The sequence below is a fragment of the Syngnathus floridae genome, chromosome 21 (genome assembly GCF_059516105.1).
Source record: "Syngnathus floridae isolate MCC-2025c chromosome 21, RoL_Sflo_1.0, whole genome shotgun sequence".
In the NCBI taxonomy this organism is placed as follows: Eukaryota; Metazoa; Chordata; class Actinopteri; order Syngnathiformes; family Syngnathidae; genus Syngnathus; species Syngnathus floridae.
Genome location: NC_142433.1, coordinates 3,719,707 through 3,743,168, shown reverse-complemented (window position 1 = coordinate 3,743,168; position 23,462 = coordinate 3,719,707). Strand labels below are relative to the sequence as shown.

The following is a 23,462-nucleotide window of genomic DNA, read 5'->3' as shown; positions in this document are numbered from 1 at the left end:
TCATACCTCTATGAATATTTATGAATTTATGATTGAGGGGAATTATCTCACAGCGGATTTCATTTTAGCGACTCTTGCGATGGATTTCTCTTCACACGGTAAATAATCATTCCTCGAGAGATTTTTCCACAGTCAACAAAAACAACCTCATAATAGAAAATTAAAGTCCGAGGTCAGGCCGCATTTTCTGTGAGCCAATAAACATTTGCAGTTTTTTATTTGCGAGCTACTGATTTGTGACATTTTCACAAAGCGCTTTGCTGTCGAGTATAGAAAAGTGGAAGCTGTTACGACATGGACGCTGTGTCTCTTGGCAGAAGGCCCATTAGCAAGGCATAAGGAGTCCCAGCGGTTTATTTCCACTAGTGTGGCATTCTTCCCCGCCTGGAGTAACAAGTGATTTATCCCTCGACTCTCCTTGTCCTGCTGTCCTCAGCACAACAACTCTGCTCGGGCCGTAAGACATTCCATGAATGATGAAAAGATCTCCGCCGTGTGCTCGCAAAGCAACCCCCTCTCCAACATCACATGTTCTTGGTTAGAAATAATACCCACTCTCTACTTTTATCCGAAAAAAAATGGAGGTCCTTGTAATTTAATCCCTTTTTTTTACTGCTACCGTTTCCCAACATCCGCAATCTTCTCCCATAGCGCGATGACATCACAGGAGTCCAGACGGGTCATCTAATCCCTCATGATACCGAAAGCATTAGCAAAGCCCCCGAAGCATTAGTCGCAGGACAGATTTTTCTACATGATAAACAGTAAGGGATTTATTTATTTAGAAAACTCATATATGAGGAATAGTATAAGCGCTGAAAAAATATTGGCTGCTGTCATTTACCTTGTTTAACGCACCGAGGAAATTCCACGCAAGCCACCGAACGGTCCACGTTCAGTTAATGCGATGTATTTTAATCATGAGATTCATTCTGTCGCTCTCAATCCAAATAAGCATACAAGCGTAACTTAAATGTTAATGTAGGTAAAAGCAGTCTCATGTAAAAGGAAATCACGTTTGCCATCATTAAAACATAGTGTTTTCATTAAAGGTACCGTGTAGTCAATTTTGAAAGGAAGATCCATTTTTATAAAAGTGAAGAGGTAATTTTTGAATACAAGTGGAAAACATTGGCTGCTACTTTTAACCATACATCGGGCAAGCTTGCCCTGGCGGGGGTATCACATTATGTTGAAAAGTCTTAATGGCTATAAAGTGGCCATAAAAGGTAATTATGAAATAGCGACAATATCCATCATTCCATTTTAACAGAATGACTCCAGATTGCAGGAGGCCACTTCTGTCGTTTTTGCAAAGAAATTGGAACATTTATATACAATAGATCAAAAACACCATTTTTTTGGGACTATAAAAAAAAAAAATACTGAAGCACATGTTACTGTGCAGGTAAATCACTAAAGCTTCTCTCTCAAAGCCATCAGCCAGGAATTGGCAGGCCTCGGAATCAGCTCAGTGAACAAAAGGCGCCCAGAGGTAAGGGTGAGCTGAGGTGTGTTACCTCCTGCCAGCTAATTGATGACTTCAACGGTTAAAGGAGACGGCCGAATAAGTCACCGGCGAAGGAAACGTGGAGTAAGGCGGAAAGGCTTTTTTCGCCCGTCTTTTGTCTCACTTTGACCATCTCTGGCTGTGACTTGAATTGGTTTTGGCAAGTGTTAAGCTCTGGCTTTGATGGGTCCCTGAACGCACCGCGACACTGCTTGGCATAGTGATGGCACAGCACTTGGGTTACTTTCAAAGACAGTCACCTTGACAGTTCATTTTAGCTTGGTGGTTAGTGAAATTCCAGGACATAAAGACTATAATGCAGTAAACCCCTCACCCCGACTAACTATATATTTTTGTAAGAAAAACCCAAACGGTGACAAAATACGGTTGTTATACGGCTTGTATTGATTCCACTGTGGAAGAAAAGAAAAGGTTTTATTAGCTGTAAAGAAAAGCTTCAGCTGGTTAAGTCTACGTCAAATTGACGCGGACGTCTTTGCGCTTTATCTCGAGCAAACAGCTACTTGATTGATTACCCCTCCTCTACTTTCTGTTTTTTTTTCCCCTGCAGTTTAACTTTGTGGGCAAACTTCTCGGGCCACGTGGGAACTCGTTAAAGAGGCTACAGGAGGATACCCTCACGAAAATGTCCATTTTGGGCAAAGGGTCCATGCGAGATAAAGAGAAGGTAAGTCCATTGTTGCACTTTTTTTTTTTTTTAACCATAACCGTGCTTCACTCATAAAACAATGTTTCAGAATGTTCCTCCATTAAGCTTTTAAAATGTCAACAAAATAAGGCTCAAGAATATTTATTTTTTATACATTAAAAGCATAGTGACATTTAAACAGTAACTAGTTATGAATATTCAGTACAATTAAAAAGCTGCATTGCTTTCTTTCTGTTTGACAATATCTAGCCAACACTTTTCAACTGTAAGACTCCTTTTAATCAGTTTATGTCTGGATTTTATGTATTTTCTAAAAAGAAGAAATTTGCTGCAAAAAGCCGCTTAACGGGTCCTATTCATCAATGATTATGTGGGTGTCTGAAGAGCGGATATAAACGACCGCAACGGCAGCTCGCAAGGAGCACGATTGATTGCAGACTTTGTTAGCGGGGGCATAAATCGACCGGAGCCGGTCTCGTCGCTGTCTGTGATTTGTCGGCCACAATGATTCTTGTTATCATACAGCGCATTCTTTTTGATTACGGTGATCAATAGTCTCAGACGGTCCAGAAGAGATCCGTCACGGAGATGTGCTGACCCGAGCACCCGTACCTGTCTGCACATGCCCGCCGTGCGATTTAAGAGCAGACGGCTCGGCTCAGCTTCTTCTTTTATTAAAAGAGAGACTTTCTACCATCTTCAACTGACTTTTCTGGGTGTGCTGGAGTTAAGCAAAATCTGTCATGGTTATTTCCAAGGCTTGGAATTTCCGGAACTGAGAACCTGGAAGTCAGTCGGCTGCACAGGCAAAACACCCAAAGGCTTTTTTAAGAAAGAATAAAAATACAGCCGCCTCCTTCTCAGAGTTGCTTCCAGCCACGCTCTGATGCTTCTATTTATGTTTTCATATTTATATGTTAGTAAAACACACTGCATTGCCCCTGATCTGCTCTTAGGTGGGAAAATTTCCACCCTGGGGTGGACGGAAATGTCATTGCAGGAGAAAAAAGTGCAAAGGATAATTGTCGTAATATTTGCCACTCTTGTGTTGACAATAATGTCAGTGCAGAGGTTTTAAAAGGCACCGAGCTGTCGGGATCCGGGTCCGGCCGCCTCTTAGCTGTCCTGCTGCTGTCACGACGTGATGATGTAGAGGCATCTGTATTACACGACCCCTCCCCTCCCTGATTGTGCCGTAATTAACTCATCCATTTTCCTCCCTGGGACTTTCTCTCACAATCCCAACGCAGACGGTAAAATTAATTTACTATGCTTCGCTTCCAGCGAGCTCAGTGTGATTGAATTTTTGTTTTAATTGTCAGGGTGGATCTCTTTTGTTTTAGTTTACTTGTCTGCGTGACTTTTTCCAATCATATTTTATTTACTCATCAACTAAGCTGTGGCTATAACACACACCTGGGTTGTTCTCTGGAAGTATGGTCCAAAACCGTGGGAGCCGTCCAGGTCAAAAAAATACATGTATTAAATCAAACCTTCCTGCTATGCTTCCTGGTGTTACCTCGGCCACAATTCCTCACCTTCCGCGGAGCTGGCATCACTATATAATCCGTCCCATTTTTCCCCCAGACCCATTTCCTTTAATATTTAATTTGAAAGTGGATTTAGCTCAGATATTCCTTTCCCCTCAAAGCCCGTCTGTTTCCAGGGTGAACTGCTATTTCAAAGAAGATTTATTTGGGGTGTGGGGGGGTAGATATTGCAGATAGATATGAGAAACAGACAGCTGTAATCTGTCGCTGTGGGCTGCTTAGCTGCTGCTGGATCATGGATGCATCTTATCATCGCTGATAATGTGGCTTCGGAAATCTTTTATACGCGGGGTGGTTTGTTCATTCATGTACGGATCGGAATCACACAGGTGTAATTTTTAAATTATTAAATGCAAGATTCGTATGAGCTGTTGTGTTTTTTTTTTTTTTTAACAGCCCCTCTGAGGTTTTCATCTGTTCTTACAATTTCATGGCTGTCACGGACTGTATAGTTTCCCTTTGAATTTTAAAGCCAATGACTCATGGTATCATTAAACCGAGTCATCTTTTTCAGACAATAATGATTGTTTTTCCAAGAGATTTTTTTTTCCTTAATGCAAATATCTCCAACACATAAAAGGGAGAAGCATGGTTAGATCTGCGTCGCACTCTTGCTTACACACTCGACACCGGCGGCTCGGTAAAAGCCCAGATTTATGGAGGAAATTAGCATATCATTAACATACCACAGGCGCTCTTAAAAGAAGGTTATTTATAATTAGATGACATCAGAGACACCGGCGAGCGTGGTGCTGCTGAGGCAGGAGAAGGGAAAGAGGAAGTAGAGACTATCGGAAAGCCCCGGAGAAGATGCTTTTGCTGGAAAAAGTGGGACACGGAACCTGTTGTTTCTTCACGCGATGTTATCGGAGACATTCGGGGGCTTTTGCCGTCCTATTTTCCGCCATCATCCCGTCCTGCTTCTGTCGAGGCGGTCCGAAAAAGGCCGCTGTTTACATTATTTCCCGTCATGTTGTTTTAAATTAACCTAATTGAATCCCTTTTAATATGACAAACTTTATTAATAAGATAACACTGGTTTGTTATTAACATTGAAAATGTCATTTTAAATTGAATTTATATGGACGGAATAAGTTTGATACCAAAAGCTGGCAGTCTCATTTGAGGAGCGACTAGTCTTGACTGACGGTTGCAATCCAAATAATTTTAAGGATGTCTGTTTACAAGCGCCCCCAAGACGTATTTCTCGCAGTCAAGCATCATTCTCTCACCGTAATGGGAAAATCTGGGCCCATGGCGCAATCTGACAGCTAACTGGCATCCCATTTAGCTGCAATGTTTTCGCCTCCGTCAGGAAGAAGAGCTGCGCCAAAGCGGCGAGACCAAATACCAGCATCTCAACGAAGACCTGCACGTTCTCATCGAGGTTTTCGCCCCGCCGGCTGAGGCCTACGCCAGGATGGGTCATGCCTTGGAGGAGATCAAGAAGTTTCTCATTCCAGTATGTTACACACACACGATGAAAAATGTCCTCAATGGAACAATGACCTTTTTTTTCTTTTAAATCACATATGCACACACATAAAATGGAATTCTCTCCTCCTGCACTGGGCTTATTTACTCTCCCGCCATTTATTATAGATGATCTCTGCAATGCTCTCAGCTATTCTGATTTACATCTCATTAATTATCTGCAGCTCCCCACCTCCCTCCCTCCCAAACCGACCGGCCAACACCATCCTTGCTCACTGGTGTATTTTTTTCTGTCCCTATAGAACACAATGACACATAAGAGTCACAATGCTTTTGTGATTTCATTCCAGTGTAGTTGCATGGAAAGGCAAATCTGCATATTCATCATTTTTTTTCGTCTCCAGCAAAGTACATTAATTAGATCTTCCTGCTGCTGTAGCCCTGAAGATAAAGTCTGTAATTGAATACAGTTTAATTGAAAGTGAGTCAACTGCTGTGTGTGTATGTTTTTTTTTTTTTTTTTTTTTAAATATGTGGGCGTGTGTGTTTGCAGGATTACAATGATGAGATCAGACAGGCCCAGCTGCAGGAGCTCACGTACCTGAATGGAGGCTCCGAGGATGCCAAGGTACCAGCGGTGAGGGGCAAGTCGGCCACCCGTGCAAGAGGGACACCCGTGCCAGGACCTCCCAGGTAACCTACTTCCATATTTATGTGTGGTCATGTGCTTATGTTGATGAGATGTCCTCGGAATAGTTATGTAAAAATATTCCCATCCTACATTTAATCTTATAAGCTTTTACAATGAAAAGATTAACATGAAAGACTTTAGATGCAAGTCGTCTCAGGGGCTCCCTCTGATCTTTCAGTCTTTTTTTTTTTGCGACATCACATTAACTAAAAATACTGGTGGCCATTCCGAGAGTTTGCAAAGTTTGGAAGGAAAAACTCATAAAAGTGTGTTTTTGTTTATATAAAAAGAAAGTAATGGGTTTTCTATTAGAGTCTGAGTTAACCAAGGACATGCAGGTTGTTTACTTTGGGTGTGGATATAATTGGTTTTTAACGCAATCTGTAATTACCGTCTACCATGGCGATAAAATAAGGTTTCAGTTTCTTTTTTCTGCTTTGAATTCAAATAGATTATAAAAAAAATGTTCAGGAAAGAATTTGCCCCTCGACCTGACTCTTCCACCTCGCCAGCATCAGACAGTTCTCGCTTCTATCAAGTAAACACCCACCGCTGTCCCCGACAGTCTTAAGAATCCAAGGTTTCACCCACACGGAATGAAAAGTATAGAAAGCAAATGACCCTCGGAGCCACCTTTTTTCCCCCCCGTTGCTTCACATCATTTACTTGCCCTTAAAGCCGATTTAGCCGACACGATAAAAGCTGTTAGGTTTCTAACAAACCGCGAGGTCAGCCAGCATACAAACCTGCAACGCTTTGTATCCATTCAATGAGATGACTGTCCAGGTCCAAACATCAGGACCTCAAAAAGTATTTAGCTGCTTAATGGTATGCTTGTGAGTGAAAATTATTCAGTAAAAAAAATCACTTTATGTTCAATTTTAGGCATGGCATATTTCATGGGGGGGGCAGTGCCCTTGCACATCCCCCTTTAGCTCCGTCAGCAGTTATGCTAGCAGCAATTGTTGCTGGATTTGCCGTTGCTTCATATGTAATCATCTAAATGTTGTGGAAAGGCACTCTACGGACATGGCTCGTAGCCAAGCTGGCGTTGGAAGGTCCTTTCAAACATAGTAAATTAAAGCAGCTCATCATAATGACTGTGATTATAGTCGACATCATATATTGATGATATACAATACTAAGAATGTAACAGTACCCTTAAATGGCTTGGCGGGATGTCGACACACACACATCCACTTTCCTTTATCACATGCAAAAACCAGACTCCAGATTCAGCTATGTCTTGTGTGTTGTGTCAGGAGTCGAGGAGGAGTACCCCCTTTGCATGCAGCCATGCCCAGGGGAGCGGCACCCAGAGGAGCCCCACCCAGCCGCACAGCATCTACCAGGGGGAGGGGAGTGCAACGGGCCAGGGGAGCCCCACCAGCGACCGGCTACCGACCCGCTCCACCCATTGTCCAGGACACCTATGACGAATATGTAAGTGACTGTTTCTGACTTACCGTATTTTCCGGACTATAAGGCGCACCTAAAAGCCTAAAATTTTCCTCAAAAGCGCCTAATAGTCTGGTGCGCCTTATATATGGACCAAATTCTTAAATTTAAACTGGCCCGAAGCATTGTGTCATGAAATCAATCATAAGTGGCCCGCTGAAGACTATGAATCAAAAAGACTATGGATCATTATTTTGTGATTATAAAGTAATTTGTTGCGTCTGAAGTTGAAATAAAAAAGATAACATGGAGAATGATTTGATTTGGATTAAAAATCTGACATGATGCATTAATGGTGCGCCTCATATAAGGACGAAGTTTTAAATGGGCCATTCATTGAAGGCGCGCCTTATAGTCCGGTGCGCCCTATAGTCCGGAAAATACGGTAGTATTAATTAATGATGTCTTAATGTGATTGTGCCCAAAAAAGAAGTCTCGTGCCACTATGTCAAGCTGGATTTAAGAAATGGAAGAGTTGAGCTAGCCCGACTCGGGTTATTACCGCAGCGGTCCGTGCCTAAGCACATGTGACAAGTTTATTCAGCGGGTTGCTATTCAAATGCGTGGAGGTCGAGCGAATGACTCCTAGACCAGCTGTTTCCCATCATTGTCACCGTTGTATACTACATCTCGCCGCCTGTGTATCTGGTACGGGGACAGGAACAAAAAAAAATGATCCCGGCATCTGCCGGATGATAAATCTAACCACATCACGGCAAATTAGAAGCAGAATGAGCTGCTCCGTGTTATCGGAATACATCAGCGTCGTGAGACAAGCGTGGGGCCATCAGGAGCTGAGAAAGCCCTTTTTGTAGTCATCAGTGACATGACAAAGTGATGTTCCCGCTTTGCTCACGCATTCATTCACAGACTTGTAAAACGTTCTCCAGCTGTTCTTTTTTATTAAAGAGACGTACGATGCGTTCTTTCGGAATATAAAATGCTTTCCATCTGTCACTTTACTTTCTCGTTTTAATTGTAGCACCAAAATGCCCACTCTAAGAAAAAACCTCATGTTTGAATTTGAGTTATTTACATAGCAATCATGGCACATTGAGGGAAATAAATAAAGAAAAAGAAAAGTAGACTTGAAGCTGTTTCATGCCAAGAGCTGGTCACCTGCCGGTCATGTCTATTGGTGTTGCAACACCAATTCACACCCATATGCACACACTAAAAAAAACTAAATATTAAAAAAATATTTTCCTCATGTCCCTCAGGCCAAGCTGAACATGTTCAGCCTTGTTGAGCGTCATACAGTGCTAATTGCATCCTGCTCAACCGTGATCTTTGGTCTTTATTTATTTATTTACCTTCTTGCTTCCCTTTCCTCTTACTCATTTTGCATGACATGAATGGATGAATATATGCACATGGAGATGGATTATTGGAGCAACTGATGGACGTACGCATAGGTGGGCGGATGATGTCAACTTCTCTGCATTTGCTCGTTCCATTCCGCCGCTACAGCAAGAAGGTCATCTACTGGTCAGCGTGGGCAAAATGTTACATTTTGATCTAAAATGCCTCGCGGTGTAGGTGTGCAATCGAACGGCAGTCCGATTGATGGGCTAGTGGCCCATCCCGGATGTACCGTGGCCTGGAGGTGAGGCAGAGACAGCAGCTATTCCATTTCATCTTTTCAGCGCGTGTGGATTTCTGCAGGGCTGTTGCGTTAATGGCCTGAGCTTCCTACGAGGCGGCAGGGCGGATGTGAATAAGCTTTTGATTTAGATGCGACTTAACCAAGATGACAAAAAAAGAGAGCGAGCTGAGATATTTGTCACAAAATCCGTTTCCATAGTAATATGTATGGAGCTTGTGTAGTGGCTCCCACTAACCGACACCCAGTTATTCTAAGATTGTGCGCTTTGATTGCTCATGGTGCTAGAAATTAAATGCTTAAGTCAAGCCAATCAGAGCAGCTGAACTTTGAATTGTAGACTGATTGCGATTACGATTGCTGGACATTACACATTACACCCTGACACTCAGATGTTACATCTGTAAAGCTGACATTTATGCTGGTAATTGAATCAAATTTAATTTAATTTACCGTATTTTCCGCACTATAAGGCGCATCTAAAAACCTCCAACTTTCTCAAAAGCCAACAGTGCGCCTTATAATCAGGTGCACCTTATATATGGACCAATATTGAGCCACTACAGCAGGCTTGTCCAGAGTCCGGCCCGCGGGCCAAATGTATATATCTTATATATGGACAAAGTTTTAAAATGGGCCATTCATTGAAGGTGCTCCTTATAATCGGGTGCGCCTTATAGTGCGGAAAATACGGTAATTTAATTTAATTTAATTTACAGATAAAATATTTAATATACATTTATAGAACACTGTACCTTAAATACACCTAGCACGCTTTTGCAGCCATGTAAATGAACATCCTTGGCCAGCATTTGAAGAAAGAGCTTCCTTCTGGAAATTAAGTCAAGCCCTTACATAGAGAGCATATCGATGTCGTCTTATCTGCTGCGGTGTTGTTGCGGAGCACAGTGGAGTAGCCGCGATAGCGCTGTAGTAACACACAGAAGCGAGCCCTCTGTTCATCTTTAGGCCGCCCCTTATCTTTTAACAACACGCCTCTCAGACGTCCTTTGGCATACAAATGAAAGAGTCACTTAGGGAGCCCTATCTGCCTCCCGTTTGCTGGCTTTGCCCCATCCAATAATACCCCCCCCCCCTCACCCATTCACTGTCACACTAATCCTGTCTAGTGTTCGGGGGCACAGCAGTGTTGCAGGCGTGTCGCCTTATTGTGCTCGCCAAGATTTTTCAAGTAAAGAGGATATCAGATGTCTTCATTCTGTTATTTCCTCCGTCTTATTTCAAATCACGTTTGACACTGAAGGGAAAAATCCTCCGACTGTATGATTTATCAGTCGACCTTATCTCTCGCTTGTAAAAGGGAACGAAGCTCTAATAAATGACAATATTACCGCTGAAGGTTAATATGGTCTTTAGTAGAAGGTTAGACAACATTCCAGAAATGTTCATACTCGACATCTTTTTGCGCAAACATTCAAATTGAAATGAACGTTTGCAGTTTGAGATAACGCGTCTATGCTTTGATTAAAACCTTCACAATCCACTAGGGAGTTGAGTCCTCGCCAAGATTTCACCTTAAAGCACCTCAAAGTGCTTACTTTACTCAATGGGGATGTAATTAAGGACATAATAAACATTCAGACCATTTTTTAAAACGTGTTTTTGGCAGCGCTGAATGTAAAACGAAGCCACGATAGTCGGAAGTGTACTCAGGAGAATTTCATCCCATTTCGCACTGCAATTAGTTGAAGACGGATGGATTTGATTGGTTGAGCTCGAAAGATGTACAAAGCTCATGCAGACTCGTCTTGTTGAAAGTCTGAATATATTATGAAAACGCTGCATAATTTTTCTCCCCAACTTGGTTGAATCTACATTTTTATTACTATACCAGGACCAAGCTAAAATTGAAAAAAAAATCTCATTAATTTATGATCAAATGGTCATATGTAGAATTATGGTATCCCGATCATATATTAATTTTTTATCAAAGCCTCACATTTCCTCTTGAGAAAAGAACTGAAATGTAAATATTACTGTGTATTCTATTTTTGTGACTATTTCCACATGGAAATTGAAATGTGGACAGCTGTTCTTGTTCTGAATATTTTTTTTAATACTTTTTCATATGTGACAGCAGACTATCTGGTGCACCCTTTGACTGTACAAATGTACCAGCGTGATTTTTTTTGACAGCTAAGACTGTGCTACATGATTTTACTTTTTGTGTCACTGCTTATTCAATATTCATAACAACACTTGTTTTTTTTCTCTCTGCCTGCAGTCAGAGGAAAATAATAGATATAACTTTAAAACAATAAAAAATAAGAGTTTGGGAACAGGGGAAGTAGGGGGGGGGGGTGATTTTTGACCAAAAAGATTTCATATCAAGCTGACATTTCTGACATTTTACATTGTTTATTTCAGCAGTCTGTCGCTTAAAGTGGCTCAGGCAACGCTGCTTTTATTTTTTATTTTTTGGGTGAGATAAGCCACTCGCACGCTGGATGCAATTGTGATTTAATATCGAGGTTGTGTTTTGGAGCTCGCTGCGGCGGACAATTTGTCGAGCAATAATGCTAATGGAATTTTCTTATCGATGTCATAGATTATCACTTGTTTGTGCATCGCACATGTTCTGGAATTGGTTGACCAGTCCAGCGTGTCGCAACCCCCTCTTCGTCACCATAACGATGACGTGAATGGATATTTGTGATGGATTCTGCCATGCTGCTGTATTGCAATGTGAATTAATCACAGCTAAGAGCAGGGATTTGAAAAGGTTGGCTGCTCAAATTGTATTTATTTTTACTGCCGATTGAGTTTAGTGCCGTCGGCTATTTTATTGATCATGTGACAGGCACACTTGGCAAATAGCTTTTTGATCCATTTTGGTTGCAATTAGTTCATGTCCATTGTGTAGTTAATGTAGAGACGATTTCAATGTTACGCCAATTCTTAATGTATTTTAGTCAGGTTGGAGGCCGGGGATCAAGCAAATTTTATTTTAAGTGGCGTGAGGTGTGCTTTTGCTGACTAAGCGCATTATTTTGGCAAGAAACAGCAGATTTATAAACAAATCCATCTGCTTTTTTTCATTTTCTGCTTCCCCTTTTAGGATCACAAGGTGAGCTGAATCATCTGACATTGAGTGAAATCTGGGGTACACCCTGGACTAGTACCCAGCCATTCACACTTTATTTTAAATTAGATTAAAATAAATAAATAAATAAATAAATAAATACATAAATTAATAAATACAATTTTGGGAGGGGGGTTGAAGATCTGTTTTTTAGCTTCAGACCCAAATTTGGTTCCTGACCTGACCCCAAACACTTTCTACATCTTGGTCATGCAATTCCTCAATTTTTTCCAGAAGACTTCACAATAAAAGACTCAATTCCAGCCCTGTCATTTTGCAAAAAAAAAAAAAGTGCACATGTAATCAGGCATTAGTACCTTACTAATAAAGCGGACGTGATGAGCATTTCTTGTGGGGCTGAATCTCACAGACATTAATTTCATGCATGCAAATCAGACGCAGATGGAATTAGCTGAAAATTGCGCCGGGGGTGGGGTGTGGGGGGGGGGGACATGTCGCTAGGGGTCGAAACCTTTTGTGGAACATAAGTCTCGTTTATCCGGAATTAGGACGAGTGTAGCGGCGGTTAGCTTTGATGTTTCTCTGATGGTGGTGGGGGGTGTGCCTTGCAGAGGGGGTACGCTGCCAGAGTCCAAGCAGATGTTCACAGCTCAGGCTTTGACACGTGACCACCGCATCTCATCAAATTCCAAAATGTCTAACCACTTGTCTGAATCTTCCGTTCCAGGATTACGACGACGGCTACGGAACAGCGTACGACGACCAAGGATACGAGTCCTACGATAACAACTACACCAATCAAGGACAAAAGTAAGTTTTTTCCACAATGTCTCATGATTAAAATCATAAAATCACCCAGAGAATAAATGTTGCCGATTATTAAAAGGTGATCACTAAATTTCCTTGTTAACAATCATTCTTTCTTTTTTATATAACCACTGTAAACACTCATAAGGACATGTTTGTCCATTTAACAAAAGCCCTGGACAGCTAAATGCGGAATATTGATTTCTTTGTATCCAGGGAGCGATCGCTCTTTCCAAGCTACGCAAGGTCAAAAGGCTTCTGTTTTGTGTCCTGCAGTATTTTAACCATGCGCAACAATGCATGTCTATCGGCGCCATTTTTGTCGAAATAATGACTGTTGGCCTACTTAGAACATCCACAATTGGATTGTATTGGCAGCAGCTAGAAGGGGGGTGAAAAAATAGACATATTTCTCTTTAGCGAGCAGGGTGGTCGATGCTTTTCCTTTATGGCTCTTTCGGGATGTACTGTATGTCACCTGGGGTTTATCGCTCGCCCCTCCCGCCTCCCTTTTCCTCCAACAAAATGAGGTTTGTAACTTGCTTGCAGTCGAGGAAGACCAATTTTCTACCAGAAAAATCATGGGAGCATTTTGGTGAAGATGAGTCGTATTGTATTTTAAGAAATATTTATTTTTCTAATATTAATTATTATTCTTTATTTGAATATTTATTTTAATATCATTTTTTATTTTAATATTCATTTAAATGCAATCTTTTATGATTGATTTATTTACATTATTTATATTATTTTCCCAACATTTTTAGCAAAAATGCACTAAAATATGCATTAGTATAAAATTATCAATTGCTTGTTTACGCAGCCACTGCAGCTTACCCCATTAAGATATTTTTTTTCAGCACAGCAATGCTTTCAAGAAAGTCAATACTTCACACAATTGTGGCAGCTGTTAGTGTTCGGCCTCTGACACTCTTTTAGAAGCTGGAAAATTCACAAGTTGACTTTGACTCCCCTCATTGTGCATTGTTATCTTACAAAGAAGTATAGTGTGCCATTAAAAAGGTGTGAGAGGACAAAAAAGCTGGCGTGTAATTGGCCGAGTCGAGCTCTTGAACACGAGTGTCAAATAATCCTGTTATGAAAGTCGTGTAGTGCTTCACTCAATTGCCTTCTCGATTCTTATGACGTTCAATGCAGACCGGACAAAAGGCAGACGAAGTCATCTCAGGTCCCAGCTGCAGGAAGACCTGGATGTGTGTTTGTGTGCATGTTCCTCTCACCTCGTCGCCAATTCTAGCTTATGTCTCCAAGGCACTTGTCAAAAGATAACAAGCAACACAATTTGCAGTTTCTGTGCTTCGGTTCCAAGCCGACGTTCTCCTTCCAGCTCGGGAGTTTTTTTTTTTTTTTTTAAATGAGATTGTGTGAATTTGGTTAATGAGTGTTGCATTGGGCTTCTTGCTTGACATAGAATTGTTGTTGCTGACAAGTTTGTAAAACACACAGACCTCTCCTGGTGCTTATCTCGGGGGAGCTCGCAAACTGCTCAAGTAGCACTCCGACGTGAAGGTCAAGACTGCTTGAGTGGACTCTTTAAATTTTTCAGCAAATACAAGGGTGGGTGTAAAAAAAAAAAAAAAAAAAAAAAAAGGACTCGCACTTGGCTGGACATGTGGGGTCACAGAAAAGTGATCTTCCTCAATGCCCTAGTGCGATCTAAGTGTTATTTCGTGCTTCACGCTTGAGCGACACCCTCCCCCTTTACCTTTGCTTTGGTACAATCTGGATCCCAGGGGCCGACCGGTGCGATAGTCTTGTGACATTGTTTTTAAATGGCAGCCAAATCCCTCGGGAGCAAGTGTAAATCTTAACACAAGACAAGAGGAAACATGTAGGCGCACAAACCACTTTTTTTTTTTTTTGCCGTTAAAAGATTAGTCGTGACCGCCTCTTCAAAGACGTTGCGTAATTTCTTTTTCCCACCGTGACATCAATCGATTGAATCGAAATGTGGTGCTAAAAAAATGGCCTTCTATATCTTTTGACTTTTCAAGATTCTCAAAGAAAAACTTTGCATTGGAGGACAGACGGGACAAAAAAGGACACCTTCCTCCAAACATAGCATTTATTTTTCTCCTGTGCTCTTTCCAATACTTGCCAGCCCCCTTTTGACAGAGCCATTTAGCTTTATTTTATTTTATTTTTTTTTCCTTCTCTACAATTTTAGCCGATTGGCTGTGCTAGCTGTCAGACGGCGAGACACCTGCAGTGCCGCTGTGTGCCTTGATGCTGTTTTAAAGTTGACAGCTCATCAAGAGGATTGACAAGTGCTGCGAAGGGAATTTGACCACATCTAAGGTGGAGGGGGAAGGGTTTTGAAAAATACTCCTCTAGTCAAAGAAGCATCTTAGACTTTTAATGTTGCTATGGTGGCCGATGTTAAAAAAAATAATTGTCTGTGCTTCTCCATAAAAGAACAATATGTGATTTCTTGAAAGGATTTAATGGGAGGTGAGGTCAGTTTGAGAGTTAGCTTTGTAATCAGCCGCCGTATTGAGCAATCAGCATATCCGCAAGGAAGCTTTGGAGATGTGTGAGCTTCACTGGAATTGAGAAACGGTGGTGCTTTTTGCCTCAGATGTTTCTTTTTCTTTCGTATTGTTGTCGGAAATAATCGCCACCGGGCTGGTGTAATCAGGAAGGTCCGTGTGGGGCATTTGCACTCAGCACTTTCCTTTGCAAGCCGCTGCCAGATGAGAATGAAAGGCATGATTGCAAAAAAGGAGCATCACAGAAGTGTGTCACCACAGGAAATATGGTCCTTTCATAAAACTGGAGAAAAATGCCTGACGTTTTTTTTTTTTTGCTCATCTTGAAGTGACCGGTGGGGAAAAAAAGAGCGGCTTGATGCAAAGTTAGAAAACCTTTCACAACTAAAATGCTGCACTAACATTTTTGTGCCGGTAACAAAACACCGCCCATATTGTGCTTTATTGTCCGACGCCCTCGCCGCTCTGCTGCCTTTTTGCACAACATTGCTTCTCAGCTGCTTTTGGGGCCAATTTGCCAGTGTTGAAGTGGACAAATGTGCAAAGGTACACTGCACACAACACCCGAGAGTCAGCCACCTGACTGGAGGAGAAACATTTGCATTGTAAAACTACACAAGTGCTGACAGACTTTTAATTGTCATCCATCTGGAGCTACAGTATAGTTTATCCAATGCGGACTTGATTTTCCAACTACAATTTATTTATTTTTTCTATATAAAATCCATAACATAACATAACATAACATAACATAACATAACATAACATAACATAATAACATAACATTAAATACATAAATACATAATATAAAATAAATAGATAAATAAATAAATAAATACATAAATAAATACATATAAATAATATATAATAAATACCTCACTTTCACTTGATCCTGCGTGAAGCTAACTCGCATCTCGACGGCGTACCTTTGCAGCCTCCTTTAATGTCCTGTGTGAGATCTCTTCAGATTCATCACCGAGGACGGCGAGAGTAATGGCGGCCTAAGAAAACACACACCACCCGGGACGTGTACTACATCATTCAATTTTAACACTCCCATCTGTTTCGCCCTAACTGCGACATCAGGGCCCAGGATGAGGCATTTACAGAAATGACAGATGCACTACAGAGGAGTTTTTTTTTTTTTTTCCCTAAACCTGAGGGAACATAGGCCTGGAAACACGTCCCCCTTTGCTGCTGTTGTCTTTGCATCTCATGGCCCATGCCAGAATTTCCAGATGCTCGGTGACACTCCGCAGCGGTGGCCTTCTACTAATGAACGTCGGATCAAAAGATGACCTCTTTACGACGACAACTCATTTACACCTGTGACATATCGCTAGTTACATCCGCGTGACAGGCAGGATGAATCACGGACGGTCATGTTGTGTTTGTAAAAATTGAAGTTCTGATTGGATGCTCTTGTGACATCTGAAAGGATTCTCTGGAATTACTTGACATCAATGCAAGATGCATATTGGCACATGCTCTTAAGATGAGTCCTTGCTCTATCCTCCATTGACCTCATTGTCTTGGGAAAAAAAAAAAAAACACAATAAAACATTGATGTCACAAGCTAAGTGTGGCTCTTAAGGCTGTAAGGATTTGCGACAGAAAATAGGAACAACCGCTGACGCCGAAGCTCTTCCGTCGCAGTCACGCTAGGTTTAAAATAAACCGTTATTCGTTACTTCCAATCTGTCACCTCCGCGCCTGCAGCGGTTGCTCCACGTTGAGGTTTCAGGTGCTTTCAGTCTTCTAATCCGGGCAGGATTGAGGCGCCGCTGTCAGACAGACAAGCAGACAGACAGGCGACGAGGGCCCCAGCTGTGACGGCTGGTGTCGACTCCGAGGCGGTCTTATGATGAATTGCTTCCACCACGACCGAAGCAATTGTTCTGTCAGTGTCTCGAGTGCACGTGAACGAATTTGCCCCCGTCTTTTGGTTTTTCATTAACTATGCCACCTCTCGTCCATCTCCATACTGGCTTGTGTCGAGCTGCGTGGAAATATGGCGGCACCACAAATAAATAAATAACACCGAAGTGCTTTTTTTGTTCTAAACTGTCAAGTCACACTTTAAGCAACCCAAAAAAAAAAACTGAAATGACACTTTGCAATAATCATTGAAGCGTGACTCAGAGGATGTTTTTTTTTTTTTGTCTGCTTGCAGCTCAGACGACTACTATGAATACGGACAAGGCGGCGAATCATATGAATCGTACGGTGAGTTTTTTTTTTCTTTTCCCGATGTCTGCTTATCTCGTCTGCCCTTGTCTCCCACCAGTGTCACACGTATGTCCCCCAGCTACTTTCTGACTTGACAGCTCATTTACTTGTCCTTTCTGCTATATTTTGCTCATGTGCCTAATTTGTTTTAGTGAGAAAGGACCTTCACGTCACAATTGTCATTGATACAGTAAAATACGACATATATTACGATTTTTTTTTTCCTCATAACATTGTGCAAGCTGACTTGCTTCTAAGAATTTACCTTCGTGTACCGCTGCGGTTTTTGCTGCTTCTTGTAGCATTAAATGTATATTTCAGATCTATTTTTAGTCAGAGCGATTAGCAAAGAACTTTCCAACTTTTCTATGCCGTAAGCAGAAGAATCACGCGCGTTTAGCTCATTAGTATTTTCCATGGCGCCACATAAAATAAACCTGCCAAGTGTTTTACTGTAGTACCTCGGCATGGGTCACCCAAAGGGCGACAGCTCAAAAGGAGCTGATAACGGCGTCCAAGTGGGGGCCTATCCTTGCTTTTTCAAAACACAAGGTTAAAACGGTGTATATCTTCAAAGTGACACTCAGCGAAAGGGTGACAGGTTTAATTAAGGGGTATTGGCTGTGTGCTGCCAGCAGCTTGTACGTGGAAGGGGGGGGGGGGGGGGGGGGTACACAAGGCTTTGTGAGCTTGAGCTCCAGGTAAATCTCAGCACTGGCTGCAGATCAGACAAAAGGTGCCATCGATAGCACCACTTTCACGCTGACGCTACCCGGGGCTGATGTGGGCTAACGGTAATTGTGACCTTTTTGCTAGGCGCCTCTAAACGGGCCCTTTTCAAGTAGACGTTTGATCAGCTAGTTCAATTATCAGAGATGAGGGCTCCCAGGTATGAGGCGAGTCTGCGGAAATGTGCAAGATTTGTGAATGATTTGGCAACTTTGCAATCTTGTTTAATCAGGTCAAGAGGAGTGGGCAAACAGTCGTGGGAAGGCGCAGTCGGCGAGGACGACCAAGGGAGCGTACAGAGAGCAGCCGTATTCCAGATACTGAACTGTGTCACGGCCCGAGCGGACTCCTCGTTGCAGTTCCAACCCAAGTAATGGATTTTTTTTTTTTTTTTTTTAATGGATGTCCTCACAATTTTTTAAAAATGAAACCTAAACTATGGAATTTAAAAATCAGAAGAAGGACTCTGAATAAATGAGATCAGGGAAGTCCCACTGCCTCACAGAGGAGGTATATTAGGGCTCCACTGAAAAGTAAAAAAATATTAAGAGAATAAAATCATGGTCATGTAGTTGAAGCCCCAATCTAAAAAGTTTTATAATTGCCTGATTCCACAAAATAGTAGCTAAGCACTACTAATGAAGCTCCTCAGCTTGTCAACATAGTTCCTAGGCACCAAGATGCCACTAGTTGGCGCCGAATAAATATGTTTTTCTGTAAATAACGGAAAATAAGTCCCCTAAGAAATCTGCAATTCACCGTAACATAGTTCCCACACAGAACGTAAATTGGACATGATGGCGTACGCTCTGACATATCTTTTCACTAGGGTGTGCCACAGGGCTCTGTTGTTGGCCCCCTTTTATTTCTATATTTTTTCCAGAAATTCTGACCACTATGTAATATAAGAGTTGACTTTTCTTCTCTCCAAAATTCATCTTTATTCTCAAAATATTTTCTTCTTTTCCGTGTGGGCCTCCCGCTGTCCTTATAACAAAAACCTTACTCCCGCTGAGTAATACAATTCAGGATGTACTCTTCCATCCTGCTGAAAATCAACAGACATGAATCAATGTGTTTTGAGTTTCTCTCTGAGTTATGTAACAGGGACGGAGACTATTGTATTAAGCTAATTTCACTTTTGTAGTAGTCGCGGTGAGCCATCGCCGCCGGATGCAACTTAATGTATCTCCCTCAATATACTTCAATGAAATCTGAAGATATAATGGTTAGTACTAGGACGTATTGTAGATATTTTTTTCTTGAGGAGTAATTGGAAATGTGAACCTTGTAAAATATGCATTTTGAAAAACACAAGTCATCCTGTATACATCTTGTATTGCTGTTTCTTGTTTTTTTTGTAAGATATACTCGTAGGTCGGTGTTAAAGGGCTTATGAAAGCATGGCGTGCAATGTGGATGTTGTCAGCTGTTTTTGTCATGATACAATTGTGTTTATAAACCTCTTTAATACGTCTAATAAATAGGAATTTAACATCAAACACTCTAATCCGAAAAATAGTCCAAAGGCTTTTGTCGTTTGTGAGTTTTAGGTTACTGTTGTTGTTTTTTTCTGCGCTTAAATGGGTCATTTTGACATGATGATAGAATAGAAATTCTAAGGCCTAATTATGAACTTGACTAACTCATATGCTTGTGAATATGTCCCCCCCCCCTCCTAAGTTAGACTCGTTTTATTTATTTTTTATTTTGAGCTTATATAAGCCCTTTAATATTTCCCTCTTGCCGATGCTGAATAAACATTTTTGAAAAAAAACAACAACAACCAAAAGCCCTGGTGTTATTGACTCGATAAAATCCAACTTTAATTTAAACTAAAAGGCAGACAGAGAGGAGACAAAACAACAACAACAAAGAGAGAAATGGGATTTTTTTGGTAATTTGTCTTCATGGGGAAAGCTGAGATTTTGCGAATTTAGCGATGTTGCCTCTCCTCTCTGATTGTCCGTATAATATCGAGCACCGTTCGTAAACACGCATTAACTCTGTGAGTGTTTACCCTGACAGAAATGGCTCGTAGCCCTGCATGAAGGCCTCCTCGACACCTTCTCGGGCCAGTTCGCTCCCCCGGCTGGGGGACCGCTCTCTCTCTCCTTTTTTTTGTTGTCCTTTTTATTTTTTTATTGCTCTTTCTGCTCTACTCCACGTGGTCATGTGGCATTTAAAGAGCCTGCCTTTGCCCTGTCCGTCCGTTAAAGAGACTCTAAATGACCCCCAGCTGACCTCAGCAGAGGGAGGATGGCAGTTTAAAAAGACCTCCGCCCCACAAGGTAATACAACCAGACCCAGATTAACCTCTCGCCTAACATAAACGCTCTCTAAACTTAAATGTTTATCTTGTCTGTGTCTAGGCCGTAACGCTGAGAATAATTAGCCACCTTTAACAACAATTGTAAACAATGTGATAAATCAATGAGCTTTTTAAGGAAACACTTAATAGATTCATAAACTACAATATGTCTTGTATCTGTGTTTTTGATGTTTTAAGTTTTAATTTATGGGCTAATTGTGTCACTTGTATTCCACTTTAGGTTGACCTACTGGGCCACCCATGACCTCATTGGTAAAAAAAAAAAAAGGTACGTAAAAGCGCAATTTTTTAAGCCAACTGGAAAATGAATGATTTATTATATATAATTTTATTATATATATGATGTACATTAATCAATTAGGTTTCTACTAATGGCATAAAGTTGTCAATAGAAACTGCAAACTTACATTTTAACTTTTTTTTTTTTCCCCCAGATGTGACGAACGGCTCAAAGAATCGAAAACCCCAAAAGGCTCACAAAGATATCTCCCAGTTGGCAAGTGTGTTGGACTCACATGTTCACAGGTGAATCCTGGAGGAAAACTTGAGATGCAATAAAAGGCGGGAGGAGGTGGTTAAAAAAAAAAAAAAAAAACGTCATCACGGAGAGAGTAAACCCGTGAGCCAAATGGATTTCCTCACTCTCTAGAGATGTTCTGTCTGGGAACATTTCCTTCAGATTTCCATGGCCGCTGTATTTATGTTCGCGGAGTGCTCTGAACTGATTGTGAACTTGCTTTCATTAAGACGTAGTTGTGAAAACTAAATAAAAGATGCTTTAAATATGCAAAGGTAAGTGACATCACACACTTGCCGTGTGCTAATCATCCTCCACGCCATCAGTTCACACCAATAATTAAGTGCCTTACTGTTCTTGTGACTCTCTACAGGTTTATTCTCGAGTGTTAAAAAAAGGGCAGCTATTTTTTTCGTCTTTTTTTCTTCTGTTTGCATTATCATGATGTTAGAAAAGCCCTCCCCATGTGCAATCTATTCCGCTTGTACCTCTTAATGAGAATCGACTTGGATGTCTGTTGCAAATCCAAAATAGCTTTCAGCGGGAATTTGGGGGGGGGAGGTAGAACATTCCGGCCGATGCATAAGTCCACAAAAGCCTGACCGTATTCCGTTGCGCCGCGTTATGTCCCGGGTGCCAGACAATGCTTTTCCATTAGACGAGAAGAAACCAGGAGGAGACCTCGGGGCCGAGCCTCAGACAATAACAATCGACCTGACGCATAGATCCCCCTACCTTGCCGCCTTCGGGGACTGGCCTCCTCCTCTGAAGTGACTTCAAATGACAATGTTATCTGGAGTAGGCTTCTCATAAAGTAAACAGGACTTGTTTGATTAAGGATGCATACAATGAAAGGAAGGGCGTTCCCCGAGGCCAACACAACCCTGATTCAGTCTCCCTGTGGACAAAACGATATGGGCGAATGTGAGTGCTATGGTCGCCGTACGAATATAATCGTCAAAATGCAAATCACTAACCTACTGTAATGCAATATTTGTTTACAAGCAGTTAAAAAAAAACAATTCCGTACCTAACAATCTACCGGTTATTTATATTCCTTATATAACAAAATTGTTGCTCCCTCTCCAATAAATAGCTTTTATTGTGATACGTGCACTTCCTCCTAATCGGGTGTAAAGTTGCTACCCCTTGGCTTTTTGTTCTGTAATTAACTGTCGGGCTCTTAATGCGCTGATGGCGAATCAATGTCCAAGTGCCTTCAAAGTGAGTGTTCATGTGACCCCGGGGTCACTAAGTGGAAAGTGGGATTGCCATGAGATCGATCAAGTCGACGCTTTGACTGAAGGGGGGATGAGAGGGACACTGAGGAGGGAACGGATAAATGGCAGAAATCAAATGATCAAATCAAATGATAATCGCTGAGTGGTTGTGTGAGTGTTTTTGTTGCCAGAAGCTTTAAAGTAGCAGGGGAGGTAGACATGCGAAATAATAAATATCATCATAACTGTAGTATGGTTTTTATTTCCATGAAGCAGAGGCTTGCCTGTATTAGAAGGATGGCCACTATTTAACATGTCAATGAGCAGATGGGAAAACATTTAGATGGTGTGCAAAACTAAAAATAATTGTACTGTATCGATCAATCAATTGTCATCTATCGTGTCACAAGATGTTTATCACTTTTTTTTGTATATCATCTTGTAAAGAATAAATTGTTTTCTCTGATAACGTGATATTATTTTAAAGTCAGTGTTTGTATTATTCGTATCTACAGCTACAGAGATAACGTGGTTGCACAAGTGTGCACACCCTCTTCTTATATGGCTGTGTTCAGAATTGAACGATCACATTCAAATTCATTTTAAAAAGACAGAATTTCATGTGCCTTGACTTAAAGTTTATTTTTTTCTGAAGTCTACTTTGTAAACAATCCTGCTGTGGTTTAAAATTCCAACAACAAAAAGACGATTAATTCCAATGGGAAATTGTGTTCAGCATTCAGCCTTGGCGGTTCCACTGTAAATTAAATACGCTGGAGTGGACCATGACTCCTTTCGGCTTCTAATCCCTGATTTGAGCTTTTGTATAAGCTTGGCTTTGTGTTCCCATAGGATGCATTCATGCTTTTCACTCGGGGACACAGAAGCACGACCATATCACAATGTTTGGAACGAGCAGTAAAGTAACGGCGTAATAATGCAAACACTCCATGAATAGACGGCTAAGCCTGAGTGGATCTTACAAAGACACCTTCACTCCATGCGTTAAAAGTGTTTACCTTAACACCTTACCCCCCGCCCCCCCCTCATGGAACGCCGACCTTCTAAATGACATTTGCCTCCTGTTAAGCCAAGCATGTTTGGCATTTCAAGTGCTTCTCGCGCAGCCGCCGCACCT

At 41.4% G+C, this 23,462-nt stretch overlaps 1 protein-coding gene across 3 annotated transcripts in view; it reads left to right on the top strand.

Annotated features, from left to right (window-relative positions):
- The window catches only part of khdrbs3 (KH domain containing, RNA binding, signal transduction associated 3), a 38,911-nt gene extending 16,108 nt beyond the window's left edge, over nucleotides 1-22,803 (top strand). Inside the window, exons 3-12 of one of the 3 annotated variants that reach the window (XR_015855193.1) lie at nucleotides 2,082-2,198; nucleotides 5,046-5,192; nucleotides 5,718-5,857; nucleotides 7,118-7,298; nucleotides 12,708-12,790; nucleotides 17,471-17,523; nucleotides 18,488-18,625; nucleotides 20,284-20,546; nucleotides 20,808-20,855; nucleotides 21,022-22,803. Coding sequence is in view for 1 of the 3 variants with exons in the window: in XM_088366051.1 (XP_088222177.1) it covers nucleotides 2,082-2,198; nucleotides 5,046-5,192; nucleotides 5,718-5,857; nucleotides 7,118-7,298; nucleotides 12,708-12,790; nucleotides 17,471-17,523; nucleotides 18,488-18,579 (813 nt within the window). In the remaining 2 variants the exon portion in view is untranslated. Of the gene's footprint in view, nucleotides 1-2,081; nucleotides 2,199-5,045; nucleotides 5,193-5,717; nucleotides 5,858-7,117; nucleotides 7,299-12,707; nucleotides 12,791-17,470; nucleotides 17,524-18,487; nucleotides 19,766-20,283; nucleotides 20,547-20,807; nucleotides 20,856-21,021 lie in introns of those variants that run through there. The other 2 variants (XR_015855192.1, XM_088366051.1) reach the window with 2 other exon arrangements.
- The last annotated feature ends 659 nt before the right edge of the window (nucleotides 22,804-23,462 follow it).